Raw genomic sequence first — 17,746 nt, 5'->3', positions numbered from 1 at the left:
TTCACAAGACAAAAGGAATGTTGCAGTGCAGGTGTGAAGTGGGCGAGGGAGATATTTCTAAAGACCTTGTCATTCTAGAGAACACAAGATGTTTGCCAAATAAATGAAGATGCTGTGATGTACAATAAAGAATATGAACAGAATATAGCAAGCAGTTATTCCTTCACCTCACCAGGTTGTATTGTTCTGAAGGAATTTGGAGCAATTGTGTAAAATAGGAACTTGAATGGCCTATCGATCTTAATGCATGGCTCTGCTTCAATAGCAAGATTGAGATGAGAGAGACTCATCCATACAAGGACATGACTGAGTTGTTTATCGTAAATGCACCTTGACCTCTCACTGTGACACAAGGGTTAATAAGCAGAACATTGTACATCTCATCTTAAGACCTGACTCAGATGAGAGAATTATTTCATATTCACTCATATATTCATTAATGAGTGAATAGTCTCAAGATACTGATTGCCTGTTTACTGTTCATGCATTTCATAATATATGCATTTATAAACATGGGGTGTTATATTAAAATATTTTTTATCACTCTTATAGGAATGGAGACACATTTGAATTACATGAAGATTACAAATCAATTCATCCACAAATGGATGCTCTTGGTTCTCTTGTAACAGAAAGTCAACATTTTCTAGAAGTTTGCATGGATGGAGCATATCTGGGGGAGGAGCACATGTAGGAGTATGAATAAGTATGTTAGGTTGTGATTGGTGGAGAAATGGTTGTATTTTTCTCTTTGTCCAATCATTCAAAGCAGTTACTGGCCCCACCCCAGGCTCTCTAGTATAAGAAGAGTGTGTAGTTGTAATGTATCCACAACTCCTCCAGGATATCAATCATTTCTGATCAGATCTGACTGTGGACTCCAGAATTCAGTGGAAGATGAACTCTCTCAACCCAACCAGGGACAGTTCTGCTGAACAGGAGGGACCCAAAGAACATGGTATGTTACTTTCTCTACCTCCTTTCTAGTTGTAATTTCCCTGCTCTGTCTAAAAATGTCTTATTACTTTACTTTTCACGTTTTAAATTAAGCGGTCTCACTACTTGTCTCAATCTTACAGGTCAAACTATTCATTTTAACCTGTTGCTTTGCTTTAGATTATTTCTCTTTATTACTGCTTTGTCTCATTTGTTGTCTCAGCTTGTTGCTAAATAGAAATAGAAATAGAAATAGAAATAGAAATAGAAATAGATATAGATATAGATATAGATATATAGATAAAGCATGTTGGCTCGTGGTTAACCTATTTCCTAGGGAACAGCCTAATGTAATTACGTTCATTTGTACCATATTCCAACCTCTCAACCATATTTCCTTTGTCTTTCTACAATCCAGTGTTGAATCATCAGCCTGTCTCCCCTGTGCTACCAGCAGTGAAAGGACAAAGAAGCTTGGCTAAACCAAAACGACACTGCTGTGATCAGTGTGGACAACACTTCAGTTGCATGTCCAGACTTAAAAGACACCAGAGAATTCACACTGGAGAGAAACCCTATGGATGTGATCAGTGTGGACAACAATTCAGTTTCATGTCCAACCTTAAAACACACCAGAAAATTCACACTGGAGAGAAACCGTATGGGTGTGATCAGTGTGGACAACACTTCTCTCAAATGGCCAGCCTTAAAACACACCAGAGAATTCACACTGGAGAGAAACCTTATGGGTGTGATCAGTGTGGACAACACTTCTCTGTGATGTCCAGCCTTAAAAGACACCAGAAAATCCACAATGGAGAGAAACCTTATGGGTGTGATCAGTGTGGACAACACTTCTCTGTGATGTTCAGCCTTAAAGCACACCAGAGAATTCACACTGGAGAGAAACCTTATGGGTGTGATCAGTGTGGACAACACTTCTCTCAAATTACCAGCCTTAAAACACACCAGAGAATTCACACTGGAGAGAAACCTTATGGGTGTGATCAGTGTGGACAACACTTCTCTGTGATGTCCAGCCTTAAAACACACCAGAGAATTCACACTGGAGAGAAACCTTATGGGTGTGATCAGTGTGGACAACACTTCTCTGTGATGTCCAGCCTTAAAATACACCAGAAAATTCACACTGGAGAGAAACCTTATGGATGTGATCAGTGTGGACAACACTTCTCTCAAATGGCCAGCCTTAAAACACACCAGAGAATTCACACTTGAGAGAAACCCTATGGATGTGATCAGTGTGGACAACACTTTTCTGTGATGTCCAAACTTAAAAGACACCAGAGAATTCACACTGGAGAGAAACCTTATAGCTGTGAACAGTGTGGGTAACACTTTTCTGTGGTGTCCAACCTTAAAAAACACCAGAGAATTCACACTGGAGATACATCCTGATTTGGTAAATGTGGAATGCATAGATAGACACATCAATGAAAAATGATTTTGAACAGTCTGACAAGCATTTCATGAAAAGGATACATGAAAAGAAACATGCAACATAATGACCCATTGCCGTTCTTTTAAGCAGTTGTTCATTACGTCTCCTGAGCTGTTATGAACCTATTACATGTATATTAGCATTGCTGTTATAGATGTTTGGACACTAGTGTGTTAACACTGTGCATGAGAATGCTACTCACACCAAAGTCCTTGTAGTGGTGGCCCATGGCAGATTAATCTAAATAGTGAAGAGACAAGAAGGTGGCCACACATAAATGTATGCCTTCTGACTTTGTGTATATTCCCAAATCAGCCTCATGGTGGCACTATTACAGGCCGATTCACGCTTGTACATAATAACTGCACCGATCTGCATGAAACTTTGCACGCATACTCCCTAGAGGTCAAGGAACAACCTTTGCCCTGCATTTTTCACATCTGCCTTTTAGAGGGCCACCAGGAGGCCGACTTTTGGAAAACACATTTTTTGCTCTTACTCCTTCAGATTCTGTCCAAAAATTACGCAAATCGGTACACAGTATTTCTATTATCATGTCATCAAGACGGATGTGTCCGATATTTCATATTCCATCCTAATTGGCTAACATTGACTTACAAAGTTTGCAGGATAGGTCCGTTTTGAACAAAATGCCTCAAATCATGAACGCAGTGTGCCATTTCCGTGCAATTTCGCACGCACATTCCCACTAGGCCGAGGAACAAATGCCACCCTTTTCACATTGGCCTGTTATAGCGCCACCAGCAGGTCTAATTTAATAAAACACATTTTTGGAACAAAATGCCTCAAATCATGAATGCAGTGTCCGATTGCCGTGAAAGGCCTAAAAAGAAATTACACCCTTTTCACATTGTTCACATTATAGCGCCACCTGGAGGCCACAGTAACCTACCTGACCTGGCGGAGACTTGTGCTCCGAGGAGCACTTTTTCTAGTTTCCATCTTTATCTTGTAATGACCATTTCAAAGTAGTAATTACCTTTATAAACAACATGTATGAAGGTAATGGGTCAAACTCAGAGTGGCAAGAGTGAGTTTCCTCTTTTATACTTTTGTACATGAAAGAACAAACGTTTGTTCTTTTGACATGTACAAAAGTATAAAACATTTAAGAGAATATCGCACCAGAGTCAGAGTGTGGTGGTAGTGTTGTAAACGTGCATATAAGTAGCTATGGAATGTCTGTTTCCTGGAGAAAATAGTGGAAGACTCAGTCAAAAAACAGGCTTAGAGCGCTTTTTCATTTGTAAGACAATCAGAGGATTAATTATAAAAATGCCAACTGTTCGCCTCAAACATGACAGAAGCAGCAAACTTTCAGCTTACAAAGAGTTAAATACAGAACAACAAGGGGGTGTTTCTCTTAGTGCAATGTCTGTTATGTGATAGACTTATTTAATATTCACTCACATATATTATTGGCCATGTTACACATATGTAAGACTGTACAGCAACAGTTCTGTAGAGAATCAGACCAGACTAAATACTAAAAGAGTAGGTAGGAACTCAAGTGAAATAAATTAAGGTAAAAATGACAGATTTTTGACAGAACTGATAGAACTAATTTAACTTTGAGCATGAAGCTCTCAGATGGCTCCACTTCCTTGATTTACCCTAAATAGTCCATGTATACACATAATGTAATTTTAACATTCCAAAGTGTTCTTCTGGAAACAAAATGTGACCATGTTAATCCACAAAAGCCTGTTATTTGTGGTCAAATTATTCCTGTCAGTTGTTCACACACCAGGGCCACCTGGTGAGACAGTGACACATCTAATTGTAATCAATGACCACATTTGCATGGATATAGGTCATTTTCTAAAGACAGCTAAGCGATCATTCACAAGACAAAAGGAATGTGCAGGTGTGAAGTGGGTGAGGGAGATATTTCTAAAGACCTTGTAATTCTAGAGAACACAAGATGTTTGCCAAATAAATGAAGATGCTGTGATGTACAATAAAGAATATGAACAGAATATAGCAAGCAGTTATTCCTTCACCTCACCAGGTTGTATTGTTCTGAAGGAATTTGGAGCAATTGTGTAAAATAGGAACTTGAATGGCCTATCGATCTTAATGCATGGCTCTGCTTCAATAGCAAGATTGAGATGAGAGAGACTCATCCATACAAGGACATGACTGAGTTGTTTATTGTAAATGCACCTTGACCTCTCACTGTGACACAAGGGTTAATAAGCAGAACATTGTACATCTCATCTTAAGACCTGACTCAGATGAGAGAATTATATCATATTCACTCATATATTAATTAATGAGTGAATACAACATAGTTGAAGTCTCAAGATACTGATTGCCTGTTTACTGTTCATGCATTTCATAATATATGCATTTATAAACATGGGGTGTTATATTAAAATATTTTATATAAATCTTATAGGAATGAAGATACATTCGAATTACATGAAGATTACAAATCAATTCATCCACAAATGGATGCTCTTGGTTCTCTTGTAACAGAAAGTCAACATTTTCTAGAAGGTTGCATGGATGGAGCATATCTGGGGGAGGAGCACATGTAGGAGTATGTAGAAGTATGTTAGGTTGTGATTGGTGGAGAGATGGTTGTATTGTTCTCTTTGTCCAATCATTCAAAGCAGTTACTGGCCCCACCCCAGGCTCTCTAGTATAAGAAGAGTGTGTAGTTGTAATGTATCCACAACTCCTCCAGGATATCAATCATTTCTGATCAGATCTGACTGTGGACTCCAGAATTCAGTGGAAGAAGATGAACTCTCTCAACCCAACCAGGGACAGTTCTGCTGAACAGGAGGGACCCAAAGAACATGGTATGTTACTTTCTCTACCTCCTTTCTAGTTGTAATTTCTACAAATGTCTACAAATGTCTTATTACTTTACTTTTCACAGTCTCACTACTTGTCTCAATCTTACAGGTCAAATTATTCATTTTAACCTGTTGCTTTGCTTTAGATTATTTCTCTTTATTACTGCTTTGTCTCATTTGTTGTCTCAGCTTGTTGCTATATAGAAATAGAAATAGAAATAGATATATAGATAAAAGCATGTTGGCTCGTGGTTAACCTATTTCCTAGGGAACAGCCTAATGTAATTACGTTCATTTGTACCATATTCCAACCTCTCAACCATATTTCCTTTGTCTTTCTGCAATCCAGTGTTGAATCATCAGCCTGTCTCCCCTGTGCTACCAGCAGTGAAAGAACAAAGAAGCTTGGCTAAACCAAAACGACACTGCTGTGATCAGTGTGGACAACACTTCAGTTGCATGTCCAGACTTAAAACACACCAGAGAATTCACTGGAGAGAAACCCTATGGATGTGATCAGTGTGGACAACACTTCAGTTTCATGTCCAACCTTAAAACACACCAGAAAATTCACACTGGAGAGAAACCCTATGGATGTGATCAGTGTGGACAACACTTTTCTGTGATGTTCAAACTTAAAAGACACCAGAGAATCCACAATGGAGAAAAACCTTATGGGTGTGATCAGTGTGGACAACACTTTTCTGTGATGTTCAACCTTAAAACACACCAGAGAATTCACACTGGAGAGAAACCTTATAGCTGTGATCAGTGTGGACAACACTTCGCTCAAATGTCCAGCCTTAAAACACACCACCCAGATAGCAAAATATGGTTATTCAACGTTGAATTATAGTCGTTAGGGTTGATTTTTGGTTACGATTGAAGACTGATGGTTTTTCAACATTGAATCACTGTTGTATTGCAGTGCAAAATTCAATGATTGAAATGCCAACATTGAATCAGCGTTGAATCTATGGTGCAAATTCAATGATTGAAATGTCAACATTGAATCAGCGTTGAATCTATGGTGCAAATTCAATGATTGAAATGTCAACATTGAATCAGCGTTGAATCTATGGTGCAAATTCAATGATTGAAATGTCAACATTGAATCAGCGTTGAATCTATGCTGTTTGCCTTTCTCTTTTTTTTTTCTTGATGGGGGGAGGGGGGGAGGCACACCCCTCCTCACACCCCCCCCTCCCCCCATTTAATGATTGAAATGACAACATTGATTCAACGTTTTATCCATGCAGTTTGCCGTTTTCTTTTCTTTTTTTCTTGGTGGGGGGAGGGGGGGCAACCCCCTCCCCCCCCTCCCCCCTCCTCCTATTTAATTATTGAAATACCAACATTGATTCAATGTTGAATCTATGACATTTGCCTTATTTTTTTTTGACGGGTGAGGGAGGGGGGATGCCTTCGCCTCCCCTCCCCTCCTCCCCCTACCTTCGCTAACCCTAACCTTAGCTGCCCTTGGGTTAGGGTTAGCCTTCTGGAGCCCATGGAGTGAATCCGAAATCAGATTCTCGATCAGTGCGTGTCCGATTCGCCCAATATAAGTTTCCTTCCACACAGACCTACGGTTTACAACCTAGGCTCTTAATTGCCTAGTGCAGCGGTTCTCAAACTATGGGTCGCGACCCAAAGTGGAAGCAAAAAAAGACGATGTCCTTCACTCGGATTTTACACCAGGCAGTCGTTTGTGTATTTGTCCTGTCTCGCGCATCAACTGAGGCCGATAGGCTGTGCTTCAATACACATCATGCATGTATAATTTGGGGGGGCTGCGTCCACGACCAATTCAGTTCCGAGATATGTCGTAGAGCTCTCAGAGACGAACGCGTCGACATCTTGTTTGTCCTCCTACGACCTTGCTTCCCCACGACCTCTGCTGTGAACAAGGCTGATATGCTGTACAGTCCTGAGACCGCTTTCAAAGGCAGACCAGAGAAAGCCATCTCGTCACAGGAATGTCTGTACGTGACAAAACTTACGTTGGCGCGTAGGGCTGGCCGACGCAAACTCGCCGACGTGTGTCTTCTATGTGCGACACTCCTGTGCCGAGATAACACGGTCCAAAGTCAGAATAAGGGATAGCCTTCTAGGGGTCACTCAGAAATGAAACACACGTCCAGACAAACTAGCCCCTCCGGAGGGGTTAGAGATCGACGCAAACGTTTTTCACGACGGGACCCACTTCAACGGACTCAGCGCAAAAAAGTACAACAGAATAAGTGTGTTTTATCTGAAAAAGAAAAAAAAAACAGTCGACGGCGTCTGAATTTCAGTTTAGAAGCGTTGGATCGACTCGGGGACGATTCCGTTGGATTCGGCATGCCTCAAATATGATAAAATCATCCTGCCTGTAACAAAACCAATTATTTCAAATCTTTGGGAGATTTTAAGGACACTAGGCCTGAAAAAAAAGCCTGCCTGTTCTTTCCTGGACCTTTAGGGGTCAAGAGTGTGGCAGGGACAGGGGACCGACTCCATTGAATCCGGCGTCCTTGAAATAACAAAAGGTCACCATCTTTTCAAAAACAGCAGATATACAAGCTCGCACCGAGTGCTGCGTTGCGAGCTTGTAGATCTGCTATTTTACCAGTCAGTCAGTCAGAACTAGACAGACAGACAGACAGACAGGAAGGCAGACGAGACAGACAGACATTAAATTGTGCCTGCGTGAACTATCCCTTTCTTTCACACAAACTAAAATAGACGTTCTACAAGATTGTAGATCTGCTATTTTTGCTGCCTTGAATTATTTTTTTCTATTTGTATCCTGAAAAGTTTTTTGTATTTAATTTCAAATAATTTTGTTATAGTTAATACATGTTAACATTAAGAACCATTTTGGCTACATTATTATTATTATTATTATTATTATTATTATTATTATTATTATTTGTAGTAGTAGTAGTAGCAGCATCATCTTATTAATAGTATTAGTATTCATGTAGTAGTAGTAGTAGTAGTAGTAGTAGTAATAATAATAATAATAATAATAACAATAATAATAATAATAATAATAATAATAATAATAACATTTCATTTATATTGCAATTCACATTTGAAAGATGAGAGCAGTTGTCCCTCTTAATATGGGTTCCTCCCACTTCATTCTCTTTAGGAGACTGGGTCAGTGCATTTTATAGGCAGGGGTGTTGCATTTTAAATTAAGCCTTAAGCACCATACCTTGAGGACAATGGGTTGTGATTTTGCTTTAAATCTTCCTCTTACGGTTTATGCATAATTTGTAACCACAAAAATATAAGTTGCCTACAGAGATAACAAGGAGTGGAGCATTCCACAATACCCCTATTAAAGCTGAGTGGTATGTCCCAACCTACTTCCTGTTCCTCCTCCTCACTCGTCTCACTCGCGTCTGACCTGCAGCAGCTGTGTGAGACTGGCTGTGAGTTTATTTTCAACTGGATTTAGGCTATCCGTGCCTAAACGCTGTGTCCCCGAGGCTAATCCCTGCCTGTCTTGCACAGTAAGTTTGATTTATTATTTGTATCTTAACCGTTTTAAGTGAAGCAAATAAACATTGTTTTGTGCTTATGTTTGTCTGTTTGTATATGTTTATATGTACGTCGATTTATTAAGCTAAATATACCTGTAGATTCGACGGACGTTGCGGTCATTTTGTTAGTGTACTGTACACGGGGAACTGTAACTGTTCTGGGTCTGCTCTCAGACCTATAACCAATACATTATTTAATAGTTCTTTGTGTTTGCAATGTTTTCCTAATGGGTGCCCGATGCGCGCCAAGAATGGTGCGTGAACAGACCAATCGTCTTCATTGTAACTGAATGACGTCGCTAAATCAGCCAATCAAATGCGATCATATTGGTGTCTTTGGTGTGTGTGTTTGTTTCTGCTAAATGCTAAATTTGGCGAAGCCAACAAAAGCATGAAACCCTCTGGGCGACAGCGTGAAATAAACACGTGTTTGAGAGGGGTAACTACTTAATTTTATATAGTTTGATCTGCTAAAGTCAGAAAAGTGTAATTATTAAGGATAGGGAAATAATGGGCTCTCTAAGCTTTCTATTCTGAAGTATGAATGAAGTTTGGACTTGTGTTTACAGAGATGAAGTACTATTGTAGTCCAGTTGGTATCAGTCTGCATTGCTATTGTTGGGTTAATACGCTGACATTTTAGAAAGTTAAGATAATAACTCGCCATATTTTTATCCAAATTTACAACTGTGCAATGTTTAGTTTAGTTTTACTGTGCAATGCAGTTCTCCCTCTTATTGTTTGAAATCCCACATCTAAGATGTTGCAGTATCCTTTAATTCAATTTTTTTTTTTTTTTTTACAAATGACCACAAATCAAGTGTTGCAGTACCAGCTATTATTGCAATAGGTCTCCATACTGACAATTCTTTAGGTCTGCTAAGAAATTCCGTATATTAGAAAACAAATGTTTCAAAGTAGTGAAATAGCTGATCTTCAAGTGTACAATGCGGCGCAAAGTGTTGTGTTGTGAGCTTGTAGAGCTTCTGTTTTCACTTGTTTGTGTCCTGGATCCACTGCTCTACCCTTCATCTACTATATTTTAACATTTATTTGAATTGGCATTCATTTGGACTCTTTTTCTTTTTTCAGGATCGGTGTCAGTGTCGAGACAAGCAGATTTGAAGAAAGAAGCTGAGTCCATTACAGCAAAGTAAACGGGCAACATTTCTTTATAATGATTACAGCACCTCATCACAAAGATAATGGCATCTTACTGGGCTAAAAAGCGTAAAGTTGGCAAACTAGTGAAAGACACAGAGCAGGATATCATTAATGATTTTAATGCTGCTGCTGCTAATTCTAATTTACCTGTTAATTCCAATGCAAATCTTCACTGTTTGAGGAGCACGAATCCTGTGGCTGTCCCAACCACGTCCGAGTCCCTGCTAGATCTACCAACTACATCAGACTTGCCACTAAACAGAACGCTAATTAGTGATCAGAGTGAAAACATAAACTCCAAAACCTCAAAGGCCTCAACAAATGTACAGTTCGAAAGTGTAGCTGAGGATGACAATATTGAATCTGAAAATGAAATTGGCTCGGACAGTGAGGAGAATAGTGAAGATTTACTCATGACAAGTTTGAAGTATTGGGCAACAAACTATTCAGTCTCTCTGGTTGCACTGTCCTCTTTGCTGTCTATTTTGAAGACCTTTCATCCCACCCTTCCTAAAGACGGAAGAACATTGCTTGGAACACAGAAACATGTACATACCACTACCATCGAAGGGGGAGAGTATTATCATTTTGGTATTGTTAAAGGTGTACTTTCACGGTTGGCATGTTTGAGTTTACCAGCAACCCTGACTACATTTAATTTACAGTTCAATATAGATGGCTTACCCTTATTCAAAAGTTCTAAACTTCAGTTTTGGCCCATACTTGGTTGTCTCAAATGTGATTACAGCAAGTCCCCATTTGTTATTGGCATTTTTTGTGGTCTTAGTAAGCCAAAGAGTGTTTCTCAGTACTTAGAGCAGTTTGTCAAAGATCTCCAGAATGTACTGTCTAATGGCATTAGTTATAATGGCAAGCTATTTAATGTACAGGTTTCTTCTTTCATTTGTGATGCTCCGGCTAGAGCCTATATTAAGCAGACAAAGGCATTTAATGGATATTCGGGTTGTGACAAGTGTTTTCAGGAGGGTGTATGGAGGAACAAAATTACATATCCTGAAACAAAAGTGAGACTCAGGACAGACTCCAGTTTCGATGACATGGTTGATGAGGAACATCACAATGGGAAGAGCCCTTTATCTGGATTGGTTAAAATGGTTTCTATGTTTCCAACTGATTACATGCATCTCTGTTGTCTTGGAGTAACAAGGAAACTGCTTCATATGTGGTTAAAGGGGAAAAAGTTGGCAACAAGGGTTCGTTCCCAAACTGTAGAAACCATTTCAGGTAAACTGATCTCACTACGTCCGCACATGCCCTGTGAATTTAACCGTAAACCAAGGGCACTGTCAGAGGTAGATAGATGGAAAGCTACTGAGTTTCGATCATTCATGTTGTATTGGGGTCCTCTCGTATTGAAGGGTTCCCTCCCCAGTGAGCTGTACGACAACTTCATGTTGTTTTCTGTCGGCATGTACGTGTTGCTGTCCCCTGGCATTTCTGAGGAGAGGTTGGCCTTTGCACACAAATTAATGGTTTCATTTGTGGAACACTTTGGGGCCTTGTATGGAAAAGATGAGATTGTGTACAATGTACACCAGCTTATTCATTTAGCTGAGGAATACAGGAAGTTTGGCACTCTAGATAATATCTCAGGATTCCCATTTGAAAACCACCTTGGACAAATTAAACATCTTCTACGCAAGCCACATCAGCCTCTACAACAGGTAGTAAAAAGGTTGTCTGAAATAGAAATTCCACATAGAGCACTATGTCCCACCAGTGATCCGATATTGCATAGCATCCACACTGATGGTCCTGTGCCTCCACAGTTCATTTCATCACAACAGTACAGGAAGGTCTCCACTCATCTGTTTACTCTGTCCTTAAAGAAGGGAGACAACTGTATTGAGATCGAAGATGTTTTTGCATTAGTAGAGAATATTGTTAAGTCAGAGGAAGGTATATATATAATTTACAGAAAGTACAGACACAAACAGCCGTATTACATGTATCCCTGTGAGTCCTCATACATTGGAACATACAAGGTCAGTGGGTTGCAAGAGACTATAGGAATATGTAGGCTTGGCCATATCAAGCGGAAATGTCTTCTCTATCCAGATGGAGATGGTGCAATAGCAATCCCGCTGCTTCATTTTGCAGCATAACCAAACTGTCCCTATCCTACAAAGCCAAAGTAACTACATTTTTGGTCAGTGATTAGTCCAATATATACCCTGTTTTGGCTGGCCAATTGAAAAATCAAATGTTTTAATTTATATATATGTTACAGTATGTTTGTGGAGAGTCATAACGATTTGAAGACAAGGAGCTAGTTTTCTACTACACCGCAGCCCCCTCTCCCCTGCTTTCATATTTTGTTAATGGGCGTTACTTCACGCTGGCGCTAACACACACACCTGCTTGCTGATGATTCAGACCTGGCTTTGAGTAGATCCAGTCTTCCTCCTCCCCCCCGCCGTCACTTCTCACTTTTGAAACAATGTCTAAACTTAACCCTAACCGCACTAAGACTATACCTAAACGTAACCCTAACTGCAAACAACTTGTAAACTTGTTGTCGGCCGCTGGCGCCTTGCGGTACAAATTAAGTGATTCTCTCCAAACGTCCTATAACAATACATTATTTTGTAGTTACTGAACTTTGGCTTTGTAGGGCAGTATGGGAAAAGGCTTGTATGAAGAGATCATTGGGTAGTTCTTGTCATTTCATCCATAGCCCTTTTAAGATGGATGGTGAGGTGCTGTACTCGGTAGCCCAGTTCCCCAGTGGAGGGACAGCAGTGGTTCTCAAGAGTTGGTATAGAGCCGAAGAGAAGATGCTGTTATGGCCCCCTTCTAAAATTACATTAACAAAAGCCATCAAAGAGAGAATGCAACCAAATGAAAAGTGGACCGTCTACACGGATGTGCGCCTACTTACTAGCTGTGGTGAGTAATCTGTGCAAGACATACCGTGTTTGTGTATATATACACATATAGGAGACTCTCACGTGACACATTATGATATTGTTGATCAGCTATTTTTGTGTAATGTTTGCTCATTTCCAAGTATGTACACTTCAGGACATGACCAGAAAATGGATGCCATGGTTAATTTATGGTACAAAACTAATCTAAGTATACAGTTGTACTTTGTTGTGACATCTTGTGTGCAGGTACATAAGAGTAAAACCTATTTGGATTAGGCTGGTAAATGGTAAATGGTGCATTTATATAACGCCTTTAACCAAGGCGCTTTACATAGATTGTGCAGTACATTCACCCATTCACACACCGATGGCGGAGGAAACCATGCAAGGCACCAACCTGCTCACCGGGAGTAACTAGGAGTTCAGAGTCTTGCTCAAGGACTCTTCCACAGTAACCCAGGGGGAGCCCGGGTTTGCACTGGGAACCTTCCGGGATCCCTCCTCGTTCCAAAGACGGTTTCTCTACCCCTGAGCCACCGTCGCCCCTGGCTGCCTGCCATCAGATGCAGCAGCATAGATGACAACTACAGATTCACGTGTGCTTTTGCAGTTATGTCAATTTGCATTTTCCCTTGTACTTCTCAGAGAACCATGCTGAAGCCAAGCGGAGAGAGAAAAAATATGTCACAACAGCGTGTCCTACCTCTGCTATAGAAACAGACGATGAAAGAGATCAGCAAGGGAAGAAGAAAAGAAAATCCAAGTAAAGTGATAACCTCTTTTTCTCCCCTCAGCATTGTCATGATGGGTCCAGCTGAGTTGTCTAGATTTAGTCAGTACATCTGTCCTTATGTTGACCACCACGATATCACACCAATCACAGCTCAGCTTATGCTGCCACATGGATTAAGTAAACTACACAGCTCAGAAAATGGCCAGAGGGCTTGTTTCTATTGTGGTCCTTTGTATGAGACTGTAGACTTGGCTAACAAACATTATGACTAAATTTCTGTCAATTGTATTTAGGCCAAATCCCAGCTATGCCAACTCCGACTCTGATGACCAATGGAGTGCTGACAGTGACAAAAAACAACGGTTTGCAAAACCACCTCACTTGGATTTCCCAGGTAGGCCTATTGACTAAATGTAATGCATGTATTTTACATAGGCAATCTTAGAACTGCTCACTGCTACAGTTAAAAAACCAATTACACCTGTCTGACATTTTACCAACAAACTGAGTATTGCATTGGCTGCAGTCATTCTATATAGTTTTAGCCAAAAATACATACATTGTGATTTGTGACTAATATATACTAAATTGTGTTGTAGGAGAGACGCCAAAATCAAGACACTCCAATTCCAGCCAGGGTCAAAGTTCTGTGCGGTCCTTAGAGCAGGAAATGCAAGGTAGTGTAGTTATGAATGTTTATACATCTTGGTAACTGTTTAAACACAATTTCCAGTAACTTCAATTCTGTCTGGTTTACCTTTTTAGATGTATCGGATGGCAGCTATAGCCATGTAGAATGGCTGTCCACTGATACAGATTCGCTGTCCTGTGACCCAAATAACAGTACGTGAACCCATATCCGATGGTCTATTCTTGTGAGGAGCTAGCTGGCACCATGCATGCTACAGAAGCCATATTATCTAAATTAAATGTGTTAATGCATTTCAGATGTAATGCCAAAACTATATGTAGTTGTAGTTGTAGACCATGCTTTTAGATGGAGTATTATTGGTATACAATTCCTATCATGTTTGAGTCACAACTTGTCAGTATTTCCCCTGAGTAGATCTGTTACTTATTATCGGCAATCGCCACCTGGGCAAGTTCATAATCGTGAACAGTTGACAGTCAAATACTGTTAACATTATGCCATTAATAAGCCAAATTTTTGATGAACTTAAAATTGTCGCAGTGCTTTTGCTTTCATCCCTTTTATTTTATTCCTGGGTCAGCATATATACCTCAAAGTCTTCACAGCTTTGTGTATTTCTTACTGTGTTTTTAGATGGAGCTGCGCAGTACCACCAGCTGCACGTCTCAAAACGTCCCATAGACCTGCATGCCCAGCGGGTGATGAGCCCACAGCAAGCTTTTAAAAGTACAGGTATGACACCATGCCCTTTAAGGAACAGTAATGTTCGGGGAAACGGAACGCTCCAATGTATTCAATCTAGTAATATGCTTTGTGTATTTCCTACTGTGTTTTTCAGCTGAAGCGGTGCAGTACCAACAGCAGCTGATGAGCCCACAGCAAGCCACAAGTACAGGTATGACACCATGCCCTTTAAGGAACAGTAATGTTCGGGGAAACAGAACGCTCCAATGTAATAAATCTAGTAATATGCTTTGTGTATTTCCTACTGTGTTTTTCAGCTGAAGCGGTGCAGTACCAACAGCAGCTGATGAGCCCACAGCAAGCCACAAGTACAGGTATGACACCATGCTCTTTCTGAATCACTAAAACAGGGCGCTGCAATGCACACATTGAGGAAGCAAAACTTAGGTTTTCACATCCTACAGCCCCAACCGGCCTCAAATCAGTTAATATAGGGATGCTGACAGAACCCTTGCTAAAAGCCCCTGGACAAAAAATCACTCGTCCTAAACAATTCTCCCCTGGCTCCCAAACTGTGGAATAATCTCATGTTGCATTTAGAACAGCAGACTTAATCCTTAGCTTCTGCCGTGGCCTGAAGATTCACCTCTGCAGACTCCATAGCACCTGCTCGTTGACCTTGCATATAAGTTAGTTTTTTTCCTTAGATGTACAATGTATGTACAATACAATGTCTTTGCTTTTGATGCATTGATCTTGATGTATTGATGTACTGCCTTGCTTAATAAAAGTCACTCTGGATTTTGAGCGTCAGCTAAGTGCTTATATTGTAAACTCTAAAGAAAATGAAACATTTCCTCACATGAAAGGTCACAATAGCATCATATACCAATGACTTCTCAGCTTTGTGTATTTCCTACTGTGTTTTTCAGCTGAAGCGGTGCAGTACCAACAACTGCAGATCATAAAACCTAGACCTGTCCATGCCCAGCAGCTGATGAGCCCACAGCAAGCTACAAGTACAGGTATGACACTATGCTCTTTCAGAGTCATTGGCTACGTTTACATGCACTCAATACCTTTCTTCTAACCGGGTTATTGGTCAATCTTCCGGCTACTGAAAATTCGGAATAAGGTCTTTACATGCGAACAGGGTTATCCCGTTTACGTACATGGTAAATGGTAATCAGTTGAGATAATCTCCATCAAAACAGCGAAGAATGCGAACGTCTGACGTTCCATTTGACCATATGTCTCTATTTGCGCGGCACTCCTTATAGGAATATAACATGCACAGGAAGCACGTTTGATTAGGATATTCCGATAGCCGTATACATGACCAAATATTCGGGTTATAAAAGGAGTAACCCAGCGCTCATTTTCGCGTTTAAAAAAATCGGAATATGAGCATATATATATATATATATATATATATATATATATATATATATATATATATATATATATATATATATATATATATATATATACACACACACTGTTTGACACATTAGTTTTAGTATGGCTGGACATACAATTCAGATTTTGGTGACAACATAATACCCTAACACATCAGGCTGTTTCTACTCAAGCTGTAGTGAAATATAGCTATTTTGTTTCTACAGGGTTATATGGACACGCGGTGCAGTACAACACCCCCAGTGGTCCTCCACAAAGTGCACAAAATGGTAAGCCATTGTATTCTTCACTAAGGAACTCAATTCATTACAAAAATGTAAAGTGATTCGTAGACTTCCGAGGCAAGAAGGTCGTTCGGCTTCTCTGTGCAATACAGCTGCTCTGTGATGTCCTTGTTAAATTCTCGATGGATGGCTTCCATCTTTTTGATGGCCGCTGCAACTTTGTCAGAAATGGTGTCCTCCAAACTTTGGATATTGTAAGATATCCATAGTTTCCATGTTCCTAACGGCAATCAAGATGTCCTTTGGGTCGTCTCCTCCTTCACCTTAATGCTAGAATCATTAGCATATTTCTATTGGAACGAAGGGACTCCGGTTCGGTTGCTGCTTTTTTAGCTGTCGCCATCTTGGAAGATACATGTAGCAACATGACTGTTAAGTTTGAATACGAATTTAAGTTTTTTAGGAACCTTAAGTCAGGCCCTAGAGGCGTTTCCAGAGTCGGCCTCGGGCATCAATGGGTTAAATCAAACTTGTCTGTTGTTTTTATGCAAGTGTTATAGCTTTTGTTTTTTTGTTTTCTTTCCTCTAGACTTCTGTAGTGGGAACTACAGCCAATTTCACCCAATGCCAGTGCCTGGTAATGGTTGCAATGGTAAGAAGCGGTCTAACATTTCAAACACCTTCTGATCTGTGTGTGTGTGTGTGTGTGTGTGAAAAGTATAGATCTCTATTCTGATGATCATCATTGCTCACTATTTTGTTAACCCTCTCCTTTGATTGCATACTTTATTAACTATTTGTAAAAAAGTACAGGGACACAGTTATACAACAATGCTAAAAGCCAACAATGACACAATGCCCTCAGTCCTTGTTTCCATTACTCTAGGTCCTGTGTTCAATTTATCTGTATTTACTTTTATCTCCTGATTGGATACTGAAAATGCCTTTTTCTGTTTACTAAAGCTGTAGGGAAGGGGATCGACACCAGCTTAAGATTTCTAGCTAAAATCACTCCCTCCCTCTGATACACAGCCACACTCACCTTTCAAAATGTGCGCAACGATTAAATTGCATGAATGTTAATTTTACAGATGGAAACGGACAGAGCAGTGACACCAGGCAGGTTTTAAAAGGCAAGTCTGTTAGTGTAATTCTTCACAAGTCATTTACAGGTTATATTAATTTGTCATCTAATGGTTTTCAATGTTCTTTTTCTTAAG

The 17,746-nt window shown here is 40.0% G+C and overlaps 2 protein-coding genes across 2 annotated transcripts in view; one reads left to right on the top strand and one right to left on the bottom strand.

The window, feature by feature from the left end:
* Positions 1–17,746, bottom strand: part of LOC308099846 (attractin-like protein 1) — a 404,123-nt gene that overhangs the window by 305,397 nt on the left and 80,980 nt on the right. The window lies entirely within an intron of this gene.
* On the top strand, positions 9,948–17,745 carry LOC308099989 (uncharacterized protein; the record flags this gene model as incomplete). Its single annotated transcript, XM_080448890.1, has 11 exons — positions 9,948–12,833; positions 13,460–13,577; positions 13,841–13,941; positions 14,147–14,224; positions 14,313–14,390; positions 14,833–14,931; positions 15,038–15,094; positions 15,816–15,908; positions 16,509–16,571; positions 17,116–17,178; positions 17,618–17,745. Exons 1-11 carry the CDS (start codon positions 12,581–12,583, stop codon positions 17,743–17,745), a joined length of 1,131 nt encoding a protein of 376 aa, XP_080305016.1. The 5' UTR covers positions 9,948–12,580.

The sequence above is a fragment of the Gymnoscopelus braueri genome (assembly GCF_963280865.1).
Source record: "Gymnoscopelus braueri genome assembly, chromosome: 14".
NCBI lineage: Eukaryota > Metazoa > Chordata > Actinopteri > Myctophiformes > Myctophidae > Gymnoscopelus > Gymnoscopelus braueri.
This window is presented reverse-complemented; position numbering and strand designations above follow the sequence as displayed.